The sequence below is a fragment of the Heloderma suspectum genome, chromosome 6 (genome assembly GCF_057233095.1).
Source record: "Heloderma suspectum isolate Gila_16-S chromosome 6, 16-S_ref, whole genome shotgun sequence".
Classification (NCBI taxonomy): Eukaryota; Metazoa; Chordata; class Lepidosauria; order Squamata; family Helodermatidae; genus Heloderma; species Heloderma suspectum.
Genome location: NC_139463.1, coordinates 3497957 through 3524047, shown reverse-complemented (window position 1 = coordinate 3524047; position 26091 = coordinate 3497957). Strand labels below are relative to the sequence as shown.

Here is a 26091-nt window from a genome sequence, read left to right as displayed (position 1 = left end):
CTTGATGTTGTTCTGATTTCAGCTTGTACCATCATTATATGCTTAGTGTTTATTCTGTAATAGGGATCTACTTGAAATAAGTAAAAGACAAAAGCTTGGTCTCAGGGAGTTTAGTTCCTGAACTAAAACTCTGTGTGTTTAATACCAGAAGTCAATAAAGACCTGCATTCCTGGAGACTCTTTGCGCTGGGGAAAACTGAATGGGAGTGGTTAGCTGGTGGTCAAGGGCCAACTAAATACTGGAATTCCATCTCATAGGGTGTCTCTACACCAGTGTTTTGTTGTGCATTTGTCATTCCACAGTCATGGAATTTTCTGCCTCCTTTACATGATGTTGTTGTCCTCCAGTGGTTGTCCCACGCTTTCCCCCTGCTTTTCCCATACTGTTTCATAATGGGGAAAATGCAGTATTTTCTCTTGTTGCTTCATGAAAGCGCCAGCACCAGCCCGTGTACTTGTGCGATGGTGAAATTAGGCATGGCGTGTGGGCATTTGTGGGGGGCATGGTTACGATGACAACGGCAGTGACGATGATGGGGTGGGAGCGTCACCCTGTCATGCCTGCACCTTTCCACCCCCTCATCATTCCTCACTGTTTCCTGGCAGAGCAGCACTCATACATCTGCCGCTCTGCTTGCACGGAATGGCCATGGGGTTTCTTGGTGGTGCCAGGAAACCCTCAGCCTGCCTGGCATTTTGGGAGAGGCAAAAAAGTGAGTGAGGGACAGGAGTGAAATGGAGCCAAGCTGTGCTCAGCTCCACATCTCAGCGGTGCCTAAGCAGATGGGTGTGTGTGTGTGTGTGTGTTGCAACAGCCCCTTTCCACTCAATCCCCTCTCCCAGCGTGCACACAAAAGAGAAAAATGTGAGTGCTGCTTTTACAGGGACAACACTGACTTGCGCACATGGGGTGGGGGAGACCCCTTTCAGTGATTTTCAATGGGAGCAGGAGAAAAAGGTAATTGCTTGTGCGGGGGGCGGGGGAGCAGACTTCCAGAGTTGCAAAAGTACTGTGGATTCTATACGTGCAACTCCGTTCAGCTCCCTGCTCCTCCTTTCAGTGCTTTTCAATGGCATCAGGGGATTGCTCTGCAGTTGCTGCACCAAAGAGTTTTAACCCTACACACAAATGAGAAAAGGGAAACTGCTTGCTTTGGGTACTGCGGATTCTATGTAGGAGTGGCCGAGGTAGGGATCCACAGCAGTGGAAATGGAAAGGGGCAGCAGGGAAATTGAAATGAAAAAGTTCATGCTGAGAAGGGGGAGGGTCTACCTCACAGGATGTGGACCGTGGGAGTGCAACGCTGCTGGCATCCAATGGTATCTCGCCGGGCTCCAGCAACAGTATGAGCAGCGGGTAGCGTTATGCGTTTGAGGACACCTGGCTGTGTAAAGAACCGATCTTGATCCTGCAAAGAAACTGGAAGCAGACGCCCTGGTGACGCTGTGGGATAAAAAGCCAAGCGTGGAGAAGCCCACAGACTCCCTGGGCAAAGATAGATTTGCCACAAGCAGACGTCTAAAGATCAAGGCCAAAGATGTCTGCCTATGTCAATGGGGAGCATGTTCCAGAGGGCAGGTGGTGCAACCCGAAATGCTCTGTTTCAGGGATGCCTGAAGAGAAGTGAGAAGCACGGGAACATGCGGCAATGTCAGAAACAGGAGTTGGCCAGGGGAGTTTGGCAGAGGAGGTCAAGGGGGAGGCCCCTAACATTTTTTTCATTTATTTTTCTTGTAACACACACTTCCACACCAGTGGGACTCTGCTTTTAACCTCTACTGAGTAGAGGAGCAGGCACAGGCTAGTCTAGAACAATCAGGAAGCTAGACACAAAAAGGGGAAAGAGGCTATGGAAGGTCAAGACTCTCTAGTGGTGGTGACCTGCAAGGTGTGTGCAATGTTTGTTTTCTTGCCTGAGAACAACATGGCCTACACCTGCAAAACATGCAAGTTGATCACGCTGCTGGAAGAAAAAGGAAGAGGACTGGAGCGGCGACTGTCGACCCTCCAGGGAATAAGAGAACACAAAGCGTTCTTGGACAGAACGGTGGAACTACAGCAGCAAAGTGAAGACCAGAAGCTTGAAGAGCAACAGCAAGCTGAGGCAGAAGCGGGAAATGCTGAGGTGAGGAAAAATGGAGTAGAGGATACTCCTTGGAAAAGGGTGACAGTTAGGAGAAAGAACTAGACGCCACTCTGCACCAGTGGAAGCAGTGGAGCTATGGAACCAATTCCAGGTACTTGCGGTCGCGGACGAGACTGGAGGACAGCCTGCAGAGGAAGAATCACAGGGGAACCTGCATGAGAGTGAGCAAGAGGCTGAAGGCCAGTCATGCAGAGGCGATGAAACCCAAGCCTACAACAAGAAGAGAAGAGTGGTAGTAGTGGGAGCCTCCTTGCTGCATGGGATCGAGACCTAAGTATGTCGTCAAGACCCGTGGACTCGCCAGGTATGTTGTCTCCATGGAGGACAGATTAGAGACATGACTGAAGGGTTGCCTGCACTCATAAAGCCCACTGACAGGTATCCCTTTCTTCTCATCCATGTGGGAACAAATGATACGGCCAAGCAGAGCTACGAAGAAATCACATGAGACGTTGAAGCTTTGGGAAGGAAACTCAAGAACTTTGGGGCCCAGATAGTTTTCTCACCCACCCTTCCAGTAGTCAGAAGAGTGATAGAAAGGGAAAGAAAAAAATACTCCGGGTAAATGACTGGCTATGAAGGTGGTGCCGACGAGAGAGATTTGGATTCTTGGACCACGGGCTAACTATACTTCCTGGAAGATGGGCTGTTGGCAAGGGAGGACGGGTTGCACCTCACAAAGGCTGGGAAGAATGTGTTTGGCCACAGCATGAAGAACTTCATCAGGAGGGCTTTAAACTGAATCCTATGGGGAAGGGAGATGTAAAGTTGGGGGTAACAGTGGACAAAGGTTCATGCACTGCAACAGAGAGAACAGCTCTAATAGCACCCAATAATAGTCTTCAGACACATGTAGGAAGAAAGCCAGACTATGAAGCACATGGTCTTCGATGTCTATATACTAATGCCCAGAGTATGGGAAACAAACAGAACGAACTTGAACTCTTAATACAGGAGGGAAATTATGACTTGATAGGTGTAACAGACTTGGTGGGATGACTCTCATGACTGGAATACAGCAATTGAAGGATACAACTTGTTCAAAAACAACAGGAGGAGCAGAAAGGGAGGTGGGGTTGCACTGCATGTGAAAAATACATATCTCTGCACAGAAATACAGGAGGAGGAGCTTGGTAGCCCCATCGAGAGCATCTGGATCAAAATAAATGGAACAAAGAATAAAAGGAACCTGGTGGTCGGACTCCACTACCGGCCACCCAATCAAGGAGAAGACAAGGATGAAACTTTTGAAAAGCAAATAGCCAAGTCTTCAAGGAAGCATGATGTAGTAGTAATGGGCGACTTCAATTTCCCCGATATTTGCTGGGAGACAAATTCTGCAAAACATGGCTCCTCCAGGAAATTCCTGACTTGTGTGGCAGATAACTTCCTTCTACACAAAGTAGAGGAAGGAACTAGAGGACTGGCTATCCTTGACTTGATCCTAACCAATAGAGATGACTTTGTGGATAAAGCAGCAGTTACACGAACTCTGGGGGAAAGTGACCATGTTATACTTGAGTTCTTGGTTCTAAGGGAAGCAAAAGTCAAGTGTAGTCAAACACATACCCTGGATTTCAGGAAAGCTGATTTTAATAAACTCAGAACAATGATAAGTAAGGTCCCATGGCAAGCGACGCTAACGAGAAAAGGAGTCCAAGATGGGTGGGAGTTTTTTAAAAAGGAAATTCTCAAGGCACAATTACAAACAATTCCAACAAGAAGAAAAGGTGGAAGACAACAGAAGAAGCCAATGTGGCTTCACAAAAAGCTGAGAGATGACCTGAAAACAAAAAAGGACACATAAAGGAGTGGAAGGAAGGCCAAGCAACGAAGGAAGAGTACAGGCAGGTAGCACAGAATTGCAGGGATGGAGTCAGGAAGGCTGAAGCTGAGAACGAGCTGAGGTTAGCGAGGGATCCTAAAAGCAACAAAAAGGCTTTCTTCAGCTACGTGCATAGTTTGAGATCGATAGGCATATGGTCAAGGAACACCTAACTACTTTGAATGAGTTCAAATCTCCAGGGCCAGATGAATTGCATCCTAGAGTAATAAAGGAACTGGCAGAAGAACTCTCAGAACCGCTGTCTATTCTCTTGGAGAAATCATGGAGGACGGGGGAAGTGCCAGATGACTGGAGGAGGGCTAATGTTGTCCCTATCTTCAAAAAGGGCAGAAAGAGGAGGAATCTGGGAACTACAGACCAGTCTGTCTGCCATCAATCCCTGGGAAAATTCTGGAGCAGATTCTAAAGCAATCCATTTGGAAGCACCTTGAAAACAATGCAGTGGTTACTCAAAGCCAACATGGATTTCTCAAGAACAAATCCTGCAAGATGAATCTGATCTCATTTTTTGATCAGGTAACCTCCCTTGTGGACTGTGGGAATGCTGTAGACATAATATACCTCGACTTCAGCAAAGCTTTCGACAAAGTGTCCCATGATATCCTGATGAGCAAACTAGCTCAAAGTGGGCTAGATGAAACAACGATCCGGTGGATCCACAGTTGGCTACTTGAACTCCAAGAATCGGACTCCAAGAGTGCTTATCAATAGGACCTTCTCAAACTGGGAGAGGTAACGAGCGGGGTACTGCGGGGCTCAGTCCTGGGCCCAGTGCTCTTCAACAGTTTTATTAATGACTTGGAGGAGGAGGTGCAGGGAATGCTGATCAAATTTGCAGATGACCCAAAACTGGGTGGGATAGCTAATACCCTGGAAGACAGAAACAAAAGTCAAAGTGATCTTGATAGACTGGAACACTGGGCAGAAAACAACAGAATGACCTTTAATAGGGATAAATGCCAAGTTCTGCACCTAGGAAAAAGAAACCAAATGCACAGTTACAAGATGGGGGATACGTGGCTCAACAACACTACAAGCGAGAAGGATCTTGGAATTGTTGTAGATCACAAGCGGAATATGAGCCAACAATGGGATGTGGCTGCAAAAAAGGCAAACGCTATTTTGGGCTGTATTAATAGAAGCATCGCTTCCAAATCCCGGGAAGTACTAGTTCCCCTCTACTCAGCACTGATTAGGCCTCATCTGGAGTACTGTGTCATGTTCTGGGCACCACATTTTCAGAAGGATGCAGACAAACTGGAGAGGGTTCAGAGGAGGGCAACAAAGATGACCAGGGGACTGGAAACAAAGCCCTATGAAGAGAGACTGAAAGAACTGGGCATCTTTAGCCTTGAGAAGAGAAGACTGGGGGGAGATAAGTAGCGTTCTTCGAGTACTTGAAATGTTGCCACAGAGAGGAAGGCCAGGATCTCTTCTCGATCATCCCAGAGTGCAGGACACGGAATAATGGGCTCAAGTGACAGGAAGCCAGATTCTGGCTGAACATCAGGAAACCCTTCCTGACTGTTAGAGCAATACAACAATGGCACCAATGATCTGGGGAAGTGGTGGGCTCTCCACGGTGGAGGCATTCAAGACGAGGCTGGACAGCCATTTGTCAGGGATGCTCTGACTTGGATTCCTGCAATGAGCAGGGGGTTGGACTCGATGGCCTTGTAGGCCCCTTCCAACCATACTATTCTATGATTCTGTGATTCTATAAGTACTCCTCCTGTGGACCTCAAGACCAAGTGGAGACATAAGGAGTCAGCTGTTTCCTAAGGGAACCTGGTCCCAAGTTGTTTAGGGCTTTATACATTAACAACAGGACCTTAAACGTGGCCTGTTAACTTGTTGGCAGCCAGTGCAGTTCTTTTAACAGAGGTGTAACGTGCTGCAAAAAGGGGGTCCCTGTTAGTAGTCCTGCAGCAACATGCACAGGCCTAGGGGTCGCCCCACACAGAGTGCATTGCAATACTCCAAGGTTGAGATTGCTAATGCCTGAAGCGCCAAGATCACGTGTTGGTGTGGGCGTGTTATAATTCAGCCTGTCTTTCAACAGCATTTGGCTGGGAGCCCGGCCACTCTTGGGACCAACAGTTGGTCAACTAGTAGGAGGAACTGCATCTGAGGACCCTTATGCAGGGACTTCTCCTATCTCTGCACTGTTTTGAAAAGGGATGTACAAAAGTCACTTACCTTTTCGCAGCTTTGATTCACGGTGGCGGGGAGGCGCTCCGTCCCTCTGCCCGGAATCCTCCCTGGCTGGCTGTGCTCTGCGGCAGCTCCATGGAGCTGCCGGCCAGGGCCGTCCACAGCCAGGGTTCCGGCCACGGCCAGCTGCTGCGGATGCAAATGGCAGCCACTGTAGCGGCCGCCATTTGCGTCCAGCCAGGCTGCCGTGATAGGCTACGTAAATACTTTTATGTTTGCGCCGCTGGTCTTTCCGTGATAGGCTACGTAAATATTTACATAGCCTATCATGGTAAAGGCAGCCACGCAAATGGCCTTTGCCGCCGTTTGCGCCCCTGCTCTTTGCTGTGATAGGCTACGTAAATACTTACGTAGCCTATCACGGCAGCCTGGCAGGACACAAATGGTGGCCGCTACGGTGGCCGCCATTTGTGTCCGCAGCAGCCAGCCGAGAGACCAGCTTCTGCCGCCGCTGCCGGAACATCCGCCCCAGGTAAGCTTCGTCCCAAGGGGGATTCCGCGGGGTGGTGGGGGTGGGAGGCCGTTCCGCCATAAGTTTCGGGGGAAACCCGAAACTCACTGAAATCCGTGGCGGAATCCTCCGCCATCCCTAATGGGGTTGCCTCGGTGTGCAGCTCTCCCTCTGTAATATAGTTCTCCACAACGGGACAGCAGAAATGGCGCACAGGGTGCAGGAAATTGGGTGAATGTGTGAAATAGCTGTATGTTATGCACAGCCCACCTTCATAAGCCATATTCCGGCATGATCTTTCTGTCCTCCCCACTCTTGCAAGCCCCCCCCTGAACCTTTCCTCCCCTCTCTTTCTCTTTGGGGCCCCAATTTGCCTGATCCCAACCTCCACAACTCCCCTCAGAACCATAAGCCTGACCCAGTTCAACCTGAACAATCCACGCATGACCGTGGCCTAGCCCTCTGTGCATGGGAACCCTTGGTTTAGCTTCTGAGCAGACTTCAAAGCTAATTTCCCCACCATTTGAACCCAGTGCAGGGGCCTTCCTACTCTCCATTTCACAGTTGGTTTACTCTGCATGTTTTTGTTTGTACTTTATGAACAATTATTAATCACCGATATTTTGGAATCCTGTAACGAACACTTTACCAGATAAATTCCCCCCAGGGTAATTATTGTGCATTCTAAATCCTTGCTTAATGAAAGTCCCAATTTTTGAAGTAACCTTTGTATGTTTGTGTCACTGGATCACCTTTGCCAAGACATGCTACTGCCAAGATTAAAGGGTCCCTTAAGGGATGCATGCCTTGGAACGTTTGCAAGTTTGTACAGGTCTAGAGAGTAAGGCTGTGCACCACTTTGGCCCAAAGCCCGAGTTCTGAGCTGAAGCAGGGTGCTTCATACTGCTTCCGAGGCAAAGCGGAGGGGGCACAAAGCAGCACAAAGCAAATCGCGTTGCTCCGAAGCACCGCCACGCCACCGCAGCCCAGCCTCCAGCTCCTCACCTGGGCCCTCGGGATGTGTGCCAGCAGCCATCATCCTTTTCCAAGGAGTCGCCAAAAATGGCAGCTCCCTGAAACAGGAAGACAGCTGCTGGCATGCATCCTGAGGGCCCAGGTAAGGAGCTGGGAGCTTGCGTGGGGATGTGGGACTCAACTATCCAAATCCTGCTTTGGCTCTGGGGGCCACAGTGGGTCAGCCCCTTCCCTCCTGAATCAGCCCAAAGCGAATCAGGCCCAGCTCGGAAGCCCCAAAGCAGCCTCTGAGGGGGATCTGAGGTTCCCTGCACAGCCCTACTAGAGAGCACATTTGATAAAGTTTCTGCCACTTCCTAAAGAAGGGCAGAAACAGCAAATGAGGCTGCAAGTGGCGAACAAGGCGAGCAACTGAAAGAGAGGAGAGTCTCAGCCCCATGTCCTGCTTGTGGGTTTCCCGTGGGCAGCCGGTTGGCCACCGTGTGAACAGAAGGCTGGACTTGATGGACCCTGGGTCTGATCCAGCAGGGCTCTTAGGTTCTTCTGTGGGCTCTTTCCTTTATCCTTTCCTATTCCCTTATTAACACCCGCCTCTGTCAATCATGTTCAGGGACACTTTCAGCCTGATCCTATCCAGATGTACTCTGAAGTAAATCCTGCTAGTTCTAATGCGACTTACTCCCAGGTAAGTGTGGCCAGGATTACGATTCTCTGGAGCCTGCAATTCCTAGCTTGCTGTGGGACTTCTGCTTTTTGCAGCAAACATCCCCAGGGGCTTACCTTGGTGCTAGAACTAAGAGAAGGAGGAGGGAGACATGGAGGAAACCTCTGGAAGGTCATTGAGTTTGTCCATAGCTGGGACGGGGGTGGGAGGGAAAGGGGTGGACAACTATAAGCTTTCAATCCCCTCTCCCTTGGAGAGCTTCATAAACAATGTTCTTGATAAGTAGCTTCGGATTTTGTTTTTAATATTGTGTGTGTTCGAATGTGGAAGTTGATAGCAACACCGCTCCCGCCCACAGCAGCTGCTCAAGCTGGCAGTCTGTACTTCGGTTACTTTTGGAGTAGCTAATACATGATGGAATCCAACAGCAGTTGTGAAACAGTTGGCTCTTTGCCCTGGAATAGCACAGTTTCTGTAAACAGGGGTGTCTTTTTTCCTGCCTTATGTTTCTAGAGAGATTGCCCCTTCAGGGCACACGTGTTCCTAATGTATGTGGGTAGATTTTAGCAGTAGAAAGTTTTACTGGATTCATCAACACTTTTGTATAGGAAATGACTGGAAAAAAGCCCTTGTCTCAGCTCGCACTGGAGAGCCAGTAAAAGGCAGAGCTTACTGCTCTGGGACAGAGCGCTAGCACACCGGGCAGTTCAGTAATGCAAAGATTTTCTTTGCCATTTCGCTGACGGAAACAGGGCCGTGACACTTGTAACATTCCAGTCCTCCCACACGATGCTGAGAGCATCTCTACACAAGCCTAAAATCCCACATTTGAAATGGGGCTTTCTGCTTCCATTTTAAAGGTAGGATCACAACAGACTCCCTTTACACGGGCTTCCTTTTGCCCCTCCCCTTTCCCCCTCCTTCTCCCCCTTATCTGAGTTTTCCATATGTTTCATTATAGGCGGCTAGATGGCGCTGTGGTCCAGCTCCTCTCCTTGCGGCTTTTCCTTTTTCACGGAGGGAACTCCAGTGGAACACAAGCGGGGTAATTTGATAGCTCATTATCTCCGATCTATTTTAAAATGGAATAAAGGTCATTTCATGCAGGAGACGCCCTGGAGTTTGACATCATCTAAAGCAGGGGTCCCCAACCCCCAGGCCGCAGACCGGTACTGGTCCGTGGCCTGTTAGGAATTGGGCCACAGTAGGGGTGTGCGAAACCCCCATACCTTGCGTCCACGAGGGGGGGGAGGCGATCCGTCCCTCCCCCTCCCCGGAATCCTTGCTGGCTCTGGCTGGCTCTGCTCCGCAGCGAGTCCACGGAGCTGCCGGCCGGCTCCAGCCACTGGCAGACTTCCGGCCGCTGTTCTTCAAGTAATAGGCTACGTAAATCTTTACGTAGCCTATTACTGCAAAGAACAGGGATGCAAATGGCGTCCGCATAGCGGACGACATTTGCGTCCCAGCAGCCAGAAGTCCGCCAGTGAAATCATCCCCCCCCCCCCCGGTCCGTGGAAAAATTGTCTTCCACGAGGCCGGTCCCTGGTGCCAGAAAAGTTGGGGACCGCTGATCTAAAGGACCGGCAAACTTCCGTGAGTGAGCAATCTCAATAGCAAGATAAAAGCTCCATGTGAAGAAGCCCACAGGCAGCAGAAAGAAGTATTAGAATGAGCTGCACCAGACTGTATGTGAGAGATTCCACTTTTGGATGCTCTCCACCCTTGGAAGAAGAAGAAGAAGAAGAAGAAGAAGAAGAAGAAGAAGAAGGAGGAGGAGGAGGAGGAGGAGGAGGAGGAGGAGGAGGAGGAGGAGGTATTCCCCAGACACAGAAACATAGCACCTCCAGAAGAATATTATCACCCATAATCAACATTTTTATCCTGCCCTTCCTCCAAATAGTTCCAGGCGGCACACATGGCTCTTCCCCCAGCCACTTTATCTTTACAACATCCTGTCAGGTAGGCCGAGAGAGAGAAAGGAGCTACATGGTTGACTGGGGACTGGAACCTGGATTTCCCCAGTCTGATACTCTAACCACTTCACCACACTGGCGCCTTAGGGCTAGCCAAGCACCGTGCCTCCTATGCTGGGTCGCTATTTGTACAGACTGTTTGTGATGCCAGAGAGCATTCTAAACTGCCATTCCCCCTCCGGCAGTCTGAAGCACTGCCGGTCCCTGCGACCGGTCTGCTGTGTGGGTGATAGACTGGACTGAGCCACTTCAGACTGGAGAGATGGATGGCCAGGTGCCCTCTTTTACAGCGTTCAGTCCCCTGTTCAAAGGGCGGCCCAGGCCAAGTCTGGTATAAAGACAGAAGAACCCTCAGAAGGAAGAGCAAAAGGGCCTTGAAGCTGCCCATCAATTGTTAGCACAGCAGACTGAGCAAGGCACACAGATCAACTGGTCACAGTCTTCCAGATGTACTGTATTTCTATTACAATTATACTAATTATTTCTAAATCTGCATCTATACATATACATTAGCATATGCAGATTGTATGCAAGTTGGTACTGATAGCTCTCTGCAAATCAGCTAGTAGGCAAAGGGATGGGCTACCTTTAGAAGCATTCTCATGGATGTGCTAGCTTTCTGCTAGTAAGGAGCCTCTTAAGTGGTCAAAAGAGGGGCTCCCTCCTGCTCCCAGTAGGCTGAAATAGTTCAGAACATTGTGCCATTTCAGCATTCTTCTCTACCACCTCATTCCACTGCATGGTTGCGCCCGACTTCTGGAATCTCTGGAGTGGGAGCTTAGCCCTAAAGAACGCCAACTCTACCAGCTCATTCACACTAATGACACTTTTGACTAGGATTCCCCTCAAAGCAAAAAACGAAGCAGTGATCTTGGACGGGAGCTGGAAACTCGGCACTGTCCTCCTGCTAAAGAGGGACAGTCATGCGAGTATCAGTGCCGGCTTCAGGTTTTGGAGGGCTGTGTGTTGGTTTTCTCCAGTCGGAGAACATAGGCTGGAGACAAGACCAGGCACACAGTGTAAGCGGGGCTTTCCTGGCATGCCCGCCCCCACAGAGCCATTTCCAGGAATGTTCGCTGGATAAGAACTTCCATGGAAAACAGAGTGGGGCTCTCTGCCAATTGAAGGATTCCAGGGCAGATTCACTGGGTCCAAACTAGATATGACATTAAAGATGTGATTGCATTTCACATGCCTAGGGTTCTTTTTTCCTTCTAAATAGAAAGGTTGTGTGTGTGCGTGCAGTGAGGGTAGCCATGTTCCTGACTGTGATGTGCTGGAAGGGTTTTTTTTTACCTTTCCTCTTACTGCAGTCCCAATACAAATCCCACTCCCCGCAACTGCTATTAATCCTGGAAGAGAAGCTTCTATTCAGTGGTGGAGTTAGATCATATTAGACCCTGGACATAGGCTGCAATCCAGGGCATGTTTGGACAGTAAACAGTCCTACAACTCCCAGCATTCCCCAGCCAGCCCATGCTGGCTGAGGAATGCTAGGAATTGTAGGACTTTTTACTGTCTAAACATGCCCTGGATTGCAGCCTTGGGGCATAATCCTATACAAGTTTAGACAGAAAAAAGTCCTATAATTCCCAGCAGACCCTAGCCCATCATGCTGGCTGGGGCATGCTGGGAATTGTAGGACTTTTGCTGTCTAAACTTGCATAGGGTTGCACTCTTAATGGTTTTACTACAGTGGTGTGTGTGCGTGTCCATTTAGATGGCCATATTGTATTACTTCAGTTGTGAAGCACACAACTAACATTTCTCTCCCCACCACTGTTCTCACCTCCACCATGCCACGCTTCACAACTGCTCCTGCATTCCTGATATGTCAGAGCAAAACAGCAACAGCAAAACCCCTACTTGCCAACCCTGATTAAAAAGAAATACCCTAACATTTGCAGTTTTGACAAATTCCTGGAGGAGAAGGCTATCAGTGGCTACTAGTCCTGATGGCTATATGCTACTTCCAGTGCCAGAGGCAGTGAGCCCATGTACGTCAGTTGCTGGGGAACATGGGTGGGAGGGTGCTGTTGCACTCATGCCCTGCTTGTGGGTTTCCCGTCAACAGCTGGTCGGCCACTGTGTGAACAGAATGCTGGACTGGATGGACCCTTGGTCTGATCCAGCAGGGCTCTTCTGATGTTCTTAAACCATAGCACCATCAAGAATAATACATTTTAAAGTAACATAATAAAGATGAGCATCTTTAACCATGGGTATGTCAGGCTGGCTCACAAGAACATAAGAACATCAGAAGAGCCCTGCTGGATCAGGCCAAGGGCCCATCTAGTCCAGGATTCTGTTCACACAGTGGCCAGCCAGCTGTCGACTGGGAACCCACAAGCAGGGCATGAGCGCAACAGGCTTCCCTATGTGATATTTTTAAAAATAAAAAGAAAGGCTGCTGCGTCAAGCTGTGACAGCCCCAGTAGACCCATCATGCCCATGGTAGCCCAGGTGTTGATGCCCAGCCTGTTTTCCAGTGCCCACATCATCTGCCAGTCTGTGGATGGGCATTTGGGCTCCCCCCGCCCCAGGTTCTGGGGCCCTGGAGCTTCCATTGTTACCACTGAAATCAATAGGTTGTTTGCAGCCAAGCTTTACAAGTAGGGAGGTAGACAGACAGACAAGAAGTAATTTTTTTGGCTACTTGCCCCATGTGTGCAGGGGCTCCACATAAACATGTAGGCCAGGGCAGGAGCTGCCACAGTGATGTCTCCTACCGCACGCATGCACATCCTGTACGTGCCTACTTGGAAGTAAGCCCCACAGTGGGACGTATCCCCAGGCAATGTGTACAGGATTGCAGCTGTACTCTCCTTTTCACATCTGTTGCAACCGGCTCTGGAACTCTCTTTGCTGGGAAGTTTGTTTAGCCCTCTCCCTCTCTGCCTTTTCATTTTTGCTTCCAGAAGGCATTTGGGGTGCAATAAAGGAAACCAATTTGATGTTGCTACAATCCCCCCACCCCCCTTACCTGGTTTTACACTGGAGATTTCTCTACTGTTATTAGATGTGGCTTTGTTATGGTTTTGTTTAGTTTTTTATTTATTTAAACTTATTTATTTATATGCCACTTTTCCGGTGAACTTCATAAAGCAGTTTACATAAAATCATTAAAACAAGCGTCAGTAATAATTATATAATAGAACAGGAAAGATGAGTGACAGGTGGTGTAGTGCATAGCATGATGGACTGCTGGGGAGGCCCTGGGAACCAGGTTCAAAACCTCCATTGAGCCATGAAGCTCACCGAGTTGCTTCCCCCCCTTCAATGCATTTGAAAGCAATTATTTACTTCAAAAACAGTGACAGGGGCTAACAGGCATCTTTATGCATTTCAGTTCCCTCTGATCTCACTGTTTAACCCTCTCCCTCCCTCCCAGCGTGTGTGTATGAATCTGCATCTGCTGAAGTGGGCAGCGTCAACAACCATTTATGACATAATATTTTAAATTTATAGTATGTTTAATCCCTCCCAGAACAATCATTCTCTGGGCAAATTACACACAATTAAAAGAACAAAATAAATACAAAATAACAAACAGCACAGGATCCATAAGAACAGCCATAAAATATAAAAACCAAGTCCCTAAAACGCATGGAAGAAAAGAAAGGTCTTTGTCCGGTGCAGAAAATATAGCAATGTAGGCGCCAAGCCGGCCACCATAGGAAGTCTTTGATTTGATAATCTTTCCTTTTGCATAAGACTTTGCTGCTTTTGCTGCACAGGTCACCTTCCCGGAAAATGTCCTTGAATGTGTCCCATCATCAGTTGGGACACAATGTCCCTACCCTTGCCTCCCCTATTTCATTTAGGATACAACCCTACACATGTTCAAGCAGTAAAAAGCCCTACAACTCCCACCATGCTGGCTGGAGAACCCTGGGAGATGCACAACTTTTTCTATCTAAATATGCATAGGATTGTGCCCTTATATTGTTTACAAGAGAAAAAGAGAGAGAAAACTTATATATTGCAACTGCACTGTCCCTATGGCCTTGTCATCTCTAAAATAATGATAAAAATAGAGCTTTAAAAATGGGGAGGAGGAGACTAGGCAGTTTAAAAGAAGAGAATACAGGAAAAAGTATGTACACGCATGTCAAATTTTGCAAATTTGTATTTATTTCTTCTGACAATTTTTGATAAGATTTATAACTTATTTGTAGAGCATAATATAATATGACTGGAATAAGTAGTGATACTAATTATGACAACTTTGAGAATTGTACTTATAAATTGCTTGATGTAATCTTTTTTTTTTTTTAATACTGCTTTTTTGCTTGTTTGCTCCTGTGAGTGCGAAGTAGTTACTCCTACACAGAGGAGGCCGCCTGCTGTGGCGTGTCTATGCGTGCAGCCCTGCTCTGACCTAGGCGCTCTCTAGGCAGCAGTCACACTCAGACCAGGGACTCGCACAGAGACACAGCCGCCGAGGCTCTCCGAGGTCCGGCACGCGCAGGGCGCGGCGAACCGAGGCCGACGCGCGTTTCCGGGCCCGCAGCCCTGGAACTGCTTATGTAAATGAGGGGGCGGGGCACGGCCTCCGCGACGCAGGAAGCGGGCGAAGCGGCAGCGATCGCGGCGTTTTGGTCCTTCTCGCTCGCCATCCCCATTCCGTTGCTGGGGAAACGAGTTGTCCGTTCCGTCCCCCCTCCCTCCCCCCCCCCGCCGCGAGGAGAGAAAGACCGAAGGGAGCCTTCGCAGGGGCGGGCGGCCGGGCTGGAAATATATACAGGATGAGAAATAGATCTATTTAAAAAAAAAAAAATAATAATAATAATAAAAAATTAGTTCCGAGAGGCTCCGCCCCCGCTGTAAAGGAGCAGCCAATCGCAGCCTCGAGAAGCTGCGCGCTTGCGCGGTGGAACGGGCCGAGGCCGAGGCCGGGCTGCCGCGGCGGCGCGCCTGCGCGGTCGGGAGGCCCGAGGCAGGCCGGGCCGGCTCGCGCCCTCGCGCACGCGCGCCGGCGGCCGGCGAGCTGAGGCGATGGGAGCGGCGGCGGCCGAGGCGGACCGGACCCTCTTCGTGGGCAACCTGGACCCCAAGGTCACCGAGGAGCTGCTCTTCGAGCTCTTCCACCAGGTAGCGGGGCTGGCGGGGCCCTCGGCGGGCGCCGGCCGACGGGCGGGAGGCGCGGGCCTTCGGCGGAGAGGCGTTCCGGGGGCCCGGCCGGCGGGGGCTTCGCGGCCTCGCCTCGCCTCGCCTCGCCTCGCCTCGCCTCGCGCCGGGGCACAGCCCTATGCCTGGGCGGACTGGGAAAGCCCCACAGCTCCCAGCATGCCCCCAGGGGGCATGCTGGGAGCTGTGGGGCTTTCCCAGTCCGCCCAGGCATAGGGCTGTGCCCTTAGCAGACCCGGGCCTGGGTGGCAAAGGCGCCTGGAGAGCCAGCGTGGCGTCGTGGCGGGAGTGCTGGACTGGGAGCCGGGAGATCCGGGTCCCAGCCCCCGCTCGGCCCCGGAAGCGCGCTGGGTGGCTTTGGGCCAGTCACAGACTCTTAGCCCAGCCTACCTCACGGGGTTGTTGTTGTGAGGGTAAAATGGAGAGGAGGGGGAGGGGGAGGATCATGTCAGCCGCCTTGGGTTCCTTGCGAGAGGAAAAAAGGCGGGGTATAAATGCAAGCAAGCAAGCAAGCAATAAATTAAAAAAAAACTTTCCCTCCCATTCGCGTAATGCCAGAAGAACTCGGGTCGCCCGACGGCAGGGACTGGCGGGAGGTGCAGGATGCGGACCGGGTATTTTTTCCCCATACGGCACAGAGTTTGCGGTGTTTGCGGGCTAAAACGGCTGCTGGTTTTAGGTGATTTCCGAAGGGGCTTAGGCAAACTGCTGGAGGGTCCAGGCAGTCCGTAGCTCTTATTAGCCAGCGCGACGATGAAGTCGGGCTTCTGTGTTTGGAGGCGGGATCCTTCTCAATACCAAGCATTGGGGGGCGGGGGGGGCAGCAAACAGGAGGGCAATGGCCTTCAGGCTTGTGGCCTCCTGGCTATTACTCTGCACTGATTCTGCTTTCCTCTCTCTCTCTCAGCAATCGTAGGTTAACTTTTGGGTTTTTTAGCCCACAGATAACCCATAGTGTTTGGGTTTGCATGTCACAGAGCAACCTACAATTGGGCTGATCAGAGGTTGTGTGTTCAAAACAGCAGCCGCACATGACCCAGCAAATTGTAGGTGAATTAACCCAGGACGTGCTGCTGTTAAATGTGAACCAGTTCAATGTTTTTGATTCTTTATGATCTCCCACAGTGTGTGTGTCACTCCCGCCCTCTTCAAAATGTGAAAGCTAGAGACTGGGATCTGTGGAAAGAACGGTGCTGCCGCCCATCCCTGAGTTGTGAGGCTGGCTTGATGGATGGAATGCTTGAATACTAGTTTCATACTTGAAATGGGGGTGTTCAAACTGTGATAAAGAATGGGATTCACCCTGCTTTTGGAGGTGCATGCTTATGAGTGAAAGTGGGGTTGCAGTGTATGTTTGCAATTTAGCATGTTAGCTGAATCCACTTTTGTCTTCCCTGGAGAATATAGCACACCCTTCTGTCCCCCATGAGGGCTCTAGGTTCACATTGGGGCATGTACTTTTATGCCTTTATGATATCTACCTGAGGTGATAGTTGGATACCCCTCCCCTTACCTTTATGGTCTGACTATTGTCTGCTTGAACCTCCTCCATCCCACTGGTGAGGGTAGGACTGTGTTCTGCTGTCTAGTTTTTTGTAGAATAAACCTGTAACACATCACTTGTTGAGTAGGCTGTTACAACGTCCTTTGTTTAATTAGTGATGGCCTACTGTACTGGAATGTAAGCAAATACCGCTCCTGTGCAAAGGTTTACATTGAAACACAGATGCATGAAGCGAAATAAGGTTCAGGGGAAAGTCGCTCCACTTTTTATTTAACATTTTGTTTTGTTTCTTGGTTTGCAGGCAGGCCCAGTCATTAAAGTAAAGATCCCGAAGGACAGGGATGGGAAACCAAAACAGTTTGCATTTGTGAATTTCAAACATGAAGAATCTGTCCCCTATGGCATGAGTCTACTTAATGGGATCAAACTTTTTGGGAGACCACTCAAAATTCAGTTCCGATCAGGTATCCATGAAATGTTTAAACCAGCCTAGATGATTTAGGCAAAGTGGAGGGGTATTATCACCTTCCTTTCTGCTTAAAATTCTGGTGTGTAAACTATTAGTGCACATTTTTGTTGATAATCCTCACTGGATTACATTGTCACTGAATTTGTCAATCACTTGAGAGTCGTCATAGCATCACTGCACATTTGTGTACTAACCTGACTTGTTAACTCTTTTGGAGGACAGTTGTCTGTCAGTTGCCGGAGGACAAACTGTTGGGATCTTCTGAAATTTGTTAATTTTATAATTAAATGTTGTATGAATGTGAACTATACAGATGTTGAAATGAACTTCATAGGGCTTCTTGAATTATTTGAGTTAAAACCATCATTTTGAGAAGAGGTGGGACAGAGCTGTGTGTATTCTGAGTCTCTGATCACAAACAAATGCACTCAGAACATGTCTAGGAACATTCACCTGGTTTTCACGTAACAACCCAGGGTGAGCAACCCCAAAGCAGAAACTAAGTGGCGGGTGGGCGGCAGCACCCTTCCTCGCTCCTGCACAGGCCTGATTATCTGTGGGTTGTTTAACCCATAATTGGTCGTGACGTGCAAACCAGGTCATTGTCTTTAGCCCTTCAGTTTGTTTCTGAATTGAGCCCCAGCACTGAAAGTGGTTCTGGAGCTGAATCTTGGCTTGAGTTCATGAGTAACTACTTTAATCCACTCAGTATGCTTCTTAAACAGAGGAAATGAAAACTAATTTTTTGTTGTGTTTTGCTGCTTGGAAAAGTGTTTGAGGCCTTTCACTGTAGAAAAGTTCAGTTTCATCTGTCATGGCATTGCAATTACCTTGGGTTTAGTTCCTTAGTGTTGCATTGTGATTGCATCTTCACCACTGGGTATTCCAGTAGGTTGCAACACTTGTTTTGGAAATCTGTTTATGTGCCTTAGTGGTTCTCTGGTGTGATACTCCAGAGTCCATTAAGTAATGTGCCATGGTTTCCATCTGCTAGCACCTTGCGTCTTCTCATCTTAGGGTGTAAGAGACTTAATTTAGTTACTCTTAAGAAATATCCTTTATCTTTAGGGAGCAGTCATGCATCTCAAGACAGCAGTTCACCCTATTCTCAACATGGATCTACTAATGGAAGCCCCTCCAGTGTACAGCAATTGCCGATAACTGCCACCAACAGGTAAGCCGATAATATTCTGTTGAACCACTTAGGGCGCAATCCTATTCAGATAGGCGGCCGCCTCCAAATTCAGTGGCAACCGCCTATCCAAAGCAGGGCAGGAGAAGCATAGAGGGGATCGTTCCCTCCACGCTTATTTTTCGCTAGACAGCTGATTGCGGCTATCTAGCCGTGGGAGGGCTGAGCCAGGGAGGAGGCTGCTGTACGACACATTGGATGTGTTGTACAGGCATTTCCACCCTCCCTGCCCCAGAATGCCCCTTTTCAGCTGCTCTGTGCTCCTCTTGTGAGCACGGAGGACAAAGCTGTTCTTGCTGCCTCTGAGGCAGCACGGAAGTCGGGGGAGGTCAGTTCCTGGAGAACCAGATATCCTATGACCATCTAGCGGCCATAGGATTGCTCCCTTAAGTGTGTTTAGGATTGCAGCTTATTAGGGAGTGAATCCCACTGAACTCAGTGTGACTTCTGATCGGACCAGTCTCCCCCAAGCTGCTGCCCTCCAGATGTCTAATCTGCCCTCCAGATTAGCCCTGGTCAGTGTCAGGAATCCTGGAAGTTGTGGTCCAGAACATCTAGAGGGCATCCAGTTGGGGAAGGCTGGGTGAGTGTGTTGGGCCAGAACTAAGAAGTACAACTGGGTACAACCTTCCACTCAGCCACTGGATAACCTTGGGGTGATTACTGTCTCTCAGCCTAACTTACCTCACAGCGTAGTTGTGAGGCTGAAAGGGAGGTGGAGAGGGTCAAGAGCCATGTATGCCTCATTGAGCTCCTTGGAGGATGGATGGGATAAAAGAATAATGCCAGTGTTTATGGCCTTTCTGATTATTTTCTGGTTATTAAATGCCTGTGGAAGGGAGAGTACCATGTACAATTACCTATAAATATTGAATATAACCTTTCTCAACGCAGAGTGCAAAAGGAAAAAGTTCATTGCTAGCGTAACTTATGATTAGTTTGAAACTCCGTGATCTGAGACTCCTACTGTGCAACTGACTTCTGGCCTTGGTTTAACAGGTACGAGAGGAACATGGATAACATGTCAACAGGGTTGCCAACTGTGCAGAGGTCCTTCTCGTCTCCAGATAACCTCCAGAGACAAGCTGTGGTGAGAGTTCTTTGTACCAGTGTCAATGAAAAACCGGCAGGTTGCACGTCGGTGGGGCAGGTCTTGGGCAAAGGATATCTGATAGGAGCATCGTGGCTATGCTTGGAAATCTAATGTTACAAGATGGGGCTGTGCATCCTTCCAGCAGAAGCAGCCTTGCTTATGTGCAGAGTGCCTGCAAAGTCTGGGGCAGAGTTAAAGTTATAAATAATAATTCAAAAAATCTGAATAGTGATCCCATCCTGCATTGCAAGTTTTGGCAAGTAATAATATCTGTGAGACATTGCAACAGTTTGCGAGCCATTTGTGTTTTAGCTGTTTGCTCATACTTTTTCCTCCTTCTGAACCATCATCTGTGGTTTGAAACCACTCTCATCTTTTCCTACTTGATGTGTGCCACAAAATATGTTCACAAAAGTTTACAGTAGAGTTTCATGTACCACACATCATTCTAGTAGAAGCAGCCAGTAGAAGTATATGTGGCTTGAATATAAATGGAGAGTGTAGATTGGTATAGCATATTGCCTTCCCAGAGTGTGTGAAGCGAACTGGCCTTTCTATTGAGAGAAGAGTCTTCCCTCCAGCCAGTTCAGAAGTGAAAGCCCTTAATCTTGTTTCAGAAGTCTGTAAAGAGGGCTATTTCCCCACACAGCTTCCTCTTTCTTTTTCCACCTTGTCCCCTTTCAGTCACCACCTGCCTTTTTAAAAGACAGTATTCCTGCATATGGTGACTTGCTGAGTTGACTTTGAGCTTGTTTGCTCAGCAGAGGGTGCCTCCGTCTGTGGTCTGCTTGTAAACTTTCAGAAAGCTTGCTTACATTTCACTGTGTCATGTGTACCTGAAGGAGAATAGAGGTACATAAAAAACTGATGTACAAGTGTACATTGTTTACTAACCACATATGAATCAACCTATTAATTGTACTGTTAGCTGGTGGTGGTGGTGGTGGTAGTAGTAGTCAGAAGGCATATCGCAAAGCCTTATAGCACAGCTATAGCATAAGTCTGGCAAGGAAGCCAAAACTAGCATAAGATGGCAAGGTCACATGGAAAGTCACAAACGAGGAATCTAGGAAGGCAGAAGAAATAGACATTTGCTGACTTGGAAGTTGGAAAATAGTTGCAAGGAGGACAACCCGATGATGGTGTTGTGGCCGGGAGTCCTGAAACTTTGGGACCAACAGATGACGTAAGAGGATGACATGGTCAGATGGGAATAGGCTGGAATATCTCAGATACAGAAACCAATCAGATTCCAGGGCACAGCATTATCAAGTCTGATACATTAAATCTGCATTTAAGGGAATGCAAGACTTTTAGGGGGGCACTCCCAGCAGAGGGTCACCTTTGCTAGCGGAAAGCTGCAATGGGTAATATATGTCTTATTTTCTCCTGTTTTAAACTTTGTCATAAAATACTGTGATACCTATCCTCTAAATGTTTGTCTTTTAAATAAACTTAAGTGTGTCTTTCTTTTAAAGTGGCTGTGCTATTCAGTTCAAGAAGGTGGGCAGAAACGCAAGAATCAGTGCTTCCTCTGTGGGGCGAGGTTTGTAGAGGCTCACCTAAAGCAGGGGCTGGGTAAAGTGTCCTCGGCTTTGAAATAAAACCTCAGCTACGATTAATTCCTACATACCTTTGAAAGGGCTGTAGATGCTCTTGACAGTGAAGCCTGGCTCTGAGCTCACCAACCTTTGCCAAAGCAAATGCTGACTCGCCAGCCACCTGTCTAGCCAGGTGTCTCTTGGTAACAGAAGCGCTTTCTCTTTCCAGATGAATAATGTTATGTGGCAGCAGTTGCAGTACAGTGGAAGGCATGGCTCTCCGCATTCAGAGCAATCTGGTTTTGCTTTGCCAGGGCAACAGCAGAGTTACTCATATTCCCAGTCATCGGCCCCACCGGTGCAATGGCGAGTAGAGACCGTATCGAGTCAGCGCAAGAATAGAGTGAACTCCCATCCATATCAGACTGACAGCAGGCATTATAGCCGGGAGCAGCAGCGGCTTGCTGACCACAGCTCAGAGTATCATTTCAGGGGCAGTCGGGATGAGTATTGCCATGATGACCGAAACTACGGAGGCTGGAGTCACGATTACGACAACCGGAGGGAGAGCTCCCGTGATGGCAAATGGCGCCCCTCCCGTCACTAGCAAGTGTTCAGAGTGGATTTTACATGACTTCGGTGATTCTTTCCCATTTTAAGAAATTGTGGTGTGTTATTTTTTTTATGGACACCTTGTAGACAGTAACTTCACAAGTTACCTTTTTTAAAGAGTCCTTTTATAAAAATCACCTGCAGTATGTATTTTGAGAGAAGTGGCTTTGTTTCAATTGTATTAACCTTTCCCTCAGGGTTTAGGCAAAAAAGAAGTGCCACACCTTTAAACAAACGAAATCATTGTAGTTTATTTTATAAGGAGAAAGCTGTGCTGCTTTGGTTGTATTTTAAAATGAATGTTAGTATTTTTGTAGTGTGTTAATGAGAGCGCCTCTGAGGTAGTAATCCCATGAAAGCGTGCCACAGAGTAGGAGGCTCAGTGGCATCTTACATTATTGGCGACAGTGTTTTGCTACTGGAATAAACGTTGCTTTTGAATATTTGTATTAAAGAAATATTCAGCCTGTTTAGATATAAGAGTGAAACAAATTTGCTGGATGACTTGATAATTTGTACTGAAGGATGTGTTAATTTTTCCAGCTGCTTTCATGGAGTACACTGATTTTTATATTAAGAGAGCACCTGCAGTATCATAAAGACATTTTCAACCATTTCAGTGATTAAAACCTCTCAGGAAATCATTGTATGCCTCTGTACATACTCTTTCTATATTTAACATTACAGAATGACCATTTGGTTTCACAATAAATCCCCAAACATGGCTAACTAGAAGTCTGAGATTAGGGATCTGATTTTTATGCCATTTCCTCCTCCTCCTCCTGGAATTTGTGTGTTTAAAAAGGCCATCAGGGTGTATATAGCTATACTTCTCCCTACTCTGAAACATCTGGATGTGGGACTTCCTAAAGAGCGTGCTTAGGATGAGAGCCTTGGGTTTCACTTTGTAAAACTATGTTAGCTAACTTGTTTCAGATAGCTTCAGTCTATGTTCCCAGCATCCCCTTGGAACATTAGTGATTTCAGTGTAGCAACCGGAGTCTAACAGAGCAATCCTATGGTCCCTGGTTGAGTATCCCAGGGACCATAGGACAGCTCAGAAAACCCATCCGAGGTTGGAGACAGCGCTCTGAACTCAGAAGGGGGGGGGGGGGTTGGAGATCCAGCTCCTCGCAGCCGCTGTGGGAAGAATTGCACTGGCTGTCCTCCGAGGTTGGAAAATCAACCTCGGAGAGGGGGAAAAGGAGGCATTCTGGTGGCTGGGGAGGAGACCTAGAGGCCAGGATACAAGTTATCCTGAGCCTCCTCTAGCCTTCTTCCCTCCCCCTCTGAGGTGCCCTCATTGGACAAGCTGAAAAGCTCATCTAGCAGAAATCAGGAAAGACTGAGAATGGTGTATGTGTGTGTGGGGGGCATTACTGACACTGCTTTTCCTGCCTGCTGGCTTCAGCCTGGCAGGGTATAGGAAACTCAGAAACCTGTATTCGGGGGCTTCCGAGCGCTGAGGGAGCAGTCCATAGGATCGTGCTCTCAGAGCATAGTCAGGACCAGCCTTCCCCAACCTGGTGCCTTCCACGTGTGCTAGATTTCAATGCCCATTATCCCTAAGCAGTATGGTCATCGGCTATTCTGGTTGGGGATGATGGGAGTTGCAGTCTAACACACTAGGAAGGTAGCAGGTTGGGGAAGGCTGGTCTGGAACCTGGCTTGCATCCAGATTTAGTCATGCTAAAGTCATGATTACCTTAAGCCCCATTAATTTCAATGGGCCTACTCTAAGTATGAGTAAATGTGGAACCAACTTATTGTCTCAAATTCCTCTTTCAGTAAATAAATCTTAGCACTCCTCTGCATTTTCAGCATCATGTTGTGAGGTGTGTTTCAGCAGACCAAAATATTCAGTCCTTCTGTATTCCTTTCCGGCTGTGACAAAACTGTCAGAGGGTAATAGCAGCAGCTAGCTGTAAAATGTGATTGACCTTAATCTTTCTGCCACTACTTTTGCAATATGGTGCACTCAGTTCTTTTCATTCTAGCTCAGACTCATCACAGACCCTTGAGTCTCAGCTGTGCTTCTGTACTTTCTTCTGGCTAGAGGAGAGAGAACTGCTTGTGACCTTTTCTTAGACTGCATGCCTAAAGGGGTCATTTTTTAAAGTTACAGTATTTTGTCAAAAATACGCCAATTTTTTTTTAAATCACTGTTCGTATGTCATCGACTTAGCTTTATATTTGTGGTATCGTTCTCAAAAACAAACCCTCACAAGTATAAAAATATTTACATAATTCTAAAAGTTTCCTAAGCAATATTCAGCGTATTAAAAATGCACTTCCTTAGGCTGTGTGTACGTGTATTTTCGCAAAAATAAATGCATTCTTTTAAAATATTCTTGTGTACAAGCAACATTTCCTAAGGATGAAATTTACAGCTGGTGATCTCATTCCAAATAGTCAAATTGTATTAGTATCTTGCATCTAAAAATGGGTTTTAGCTCCTAGGGAGATTTGCAGAGAGAGTGGCCTTCGATGCTTTCAGTGTGGCCGAATGTGTGAAAACGCCCTGCACGCTTGTGCATTATCTTACTTAGTCTCCATCCAAACTAGGGCACATTCCTGGAACTGTTATACAATCTACCTGTGCCCAAGGTGTGCAACCTTCAGTCTCTGCACTCTGCATTGTTAACAGGTTGCATCCATGCTGTTGTTAACTGCCACCACATTGTTCTTTAACTTCAGTCTGCTTAATGTTCAGAGAGATAGCGCTTATCTCCATTTTTTCTTTACCTGGGAAGCAAAAATATCAAACTTTGGAAGTTGAGCTATTAACATTTCTAGTGAATAGGGTCAGGGCAGGGCATCTACCTATTTTGCTAAGGTAGGTGGGCAATCCATTAAAGCAAGGGTGGGCAACTTTGAGGAGTCTGGATGCCACTTTTGACCCCCCCCAGAAGGGTGGACCCCTGCTGCTGCGCCCTGGTACCCCTCCTCCCCCATACTTTGCTGTTGAAATGCAGCAACAAGCCACTGTAGAAGTTAAAAATGCCTTCTGAGCACCCCGTGTATTTTAGCCACTGTGTTCCCTATGTTTCGTATCTCAAGAGGATGTTAAAATATCTCTTTATGTGTGAAGCCATGATGTAGTCAGACTGGAAGAAAGTGCCTGCCTGGAGGCCATCTATGAATGAGAGAGGACTTTTCTTTCTGTTCTCAGTCTGTATGTCAAATACGAGATCATCATATTTAAACCTCCACTCGTGCCAGTCCTCATCTGTGTATGGCTTCCTCATTTGTAGTTCTCTAATATATGCAACTCTCCTTTGCCCCACTTTAAGAAATGACTAAAAATGCATCTTCCCTGACTAAGGCGAGGCCATAACTCCGTTGCAGAGTAGATCCTCTGGAGGCAGGAGGGCCCGGCTCAATCCAGGTAAGACTGGGAAGACTCTGGCCTGAAACACCAGGGAGCCACTTCCAGTCTGCCTAAAATAGATGGGCCGGTCGTGTGACTGGGGGTGCTTCCAGATGAGGCTGTTACTGCATGATCTCCCTCACGCACAGAATTTTATCGAAGTGTCCAAATGCTGTCTTCCATCTGCAACCCTCCCATGTTTTCCCGCTGCTGCTGCTGGTTTTCTTGCCACAAAGGTTGCTTCCAGACGGGGGGGCTCCTATCCCTAACAACAGACGAAAGTTTTTTCTTCCGTCTTAAGGGTAAACAGTTCGTTTATTTTTTTCCTGGTATGAATAAAGCCAACCAGCGGTGGGAAGCGCGCAAGCTGAAGACCGTCGCCTGGACGCCCTGTTACATTCTGCGAGCGAGGCACTCCGAGTGCGATGGCGGGAGCGCCCACGGGATCCGGGGAGGGGGGAGAGATGGGATCGCCGCGTTGGGCTGCCAGGGCCAGGGGGCGCCGGCTTGAACCCCCTCGGTGTAAGGCAGGGCCTTCCTTACCTCTGCTCCATAGAATCCGAGAAGAGTGGGGGCGGGGTCCTACGAGGCCATCTAGTCCAGCCCCCTGCGCAGTGCAGGAATCCGGGTCAGAGCTCCCTGCCGGGTGGCTGTCCAGCCTCCTCCTGGGCGCCTCCAGCGTGGAGAGCCCCCGCGCCCGGCTCACCGGTCTCGGCGCGGGGCTTCGAGCCTTCCGGGCGTCTCCGCCGCCCGTCCAGCGGTGCGCAGCGCCCGCGAGGGCTGCAGCGCGCCGCCTCTCGGGGGCTCCGCGGCGCGGCTCGGCTGGGCTGCGCGCGCGGGCCCGCGACGGCCGCCCGCCCCAGCGAGCCACGCGCCGCCTCGCGGACCGCGCGCGCTTCGGCGGCTGCGC

General features: G+C 48.6%; 1 protein-coding gene and 1 long non-coding RNA gene across 5 annotated transcripts; one reads left to right on the top strand and one right to left on the bottom strand.

The window, feature by feature from the left end:
• Nucleotides 1–15211: 15211 nt before the first annotated feature.
• Nucleotides 15212–24159, top strand: RBM7 (RNA binding motif protein 7). 4 transcript variants are annotated; one of them, XR_014783687.1, is made up of 6 exons: nucleotides 15212–15364; nucleotides 17206–17368; nucleotides 18442–18547; nucleotides 19565–19655; nucleotides 21429–22886; nucleotides 23452–24159. XR_014783687.1 is itself a non-coding variant. In XM_084803456.1 (5 exons), exons 1-5 carry the CDS (start codon nucleotides 15269–15271, stop codon nucleotides 21804–21806), a joined length of 798 nt encoding a protein of 265 aa, XP_084659582.1. In that variant the 5' UTR covers nucleotides 15212–15268; the 3' UTR covers nucleotides 21807–24159. The 4 variants fall into 4 exon arrangements, 2 of the variants coding, with proteins under 2 accessions (XP_084659582.1, XP_084716807.1); XR_014783686.1 differs by having other exon boundaries at nucleotides 21429–23272; XM_084803456.1 differs by having other exon boundaries at nucleotides 15212–15328; nucleotides 21429–24159.
• LOC146340373 (uncharacterized) lies at nucleotides 22294–26069 on the bottom strand. Its single transcript, XR_014783688.1, has 2 exons — nucleotides 25725–26069; nucleotides 22294–24556 (listed from the first exon to the last, which is right to left on the bottom strand). It is a non-coding gene; the product is annotated as an uncharacterized LOC146340373 (long non-coding RNA).
• Nucleotides 26070–26091: the final 22 nt, after the last annotated feature.

Bases quoted from the DNA above. Each gene is read 5' to 3' on its own strand.
- RBM7 (XM_084860681.1), top strand. From the start codon at position 15,269: ATGGGAGCGGCGGCGGCCGAGGCGGACCGGACCCTCTTCGTGGGCAAC. The intron at 15,365-17,205 runs GTAGCGGGGCTG...CTTGGTTTGCAG, and splicing joins TCTTCGAGCTCTTCCACCAG to GCAGGCCCAGTCATTAAAGT. The intron at 17,369-18,441 runs GTATCCATGAAA...CTTTATCTTTAG, and splicing joins CAAAATTCAGTTCCGATCAG to GGAGCAGTCATGCATCTCAA.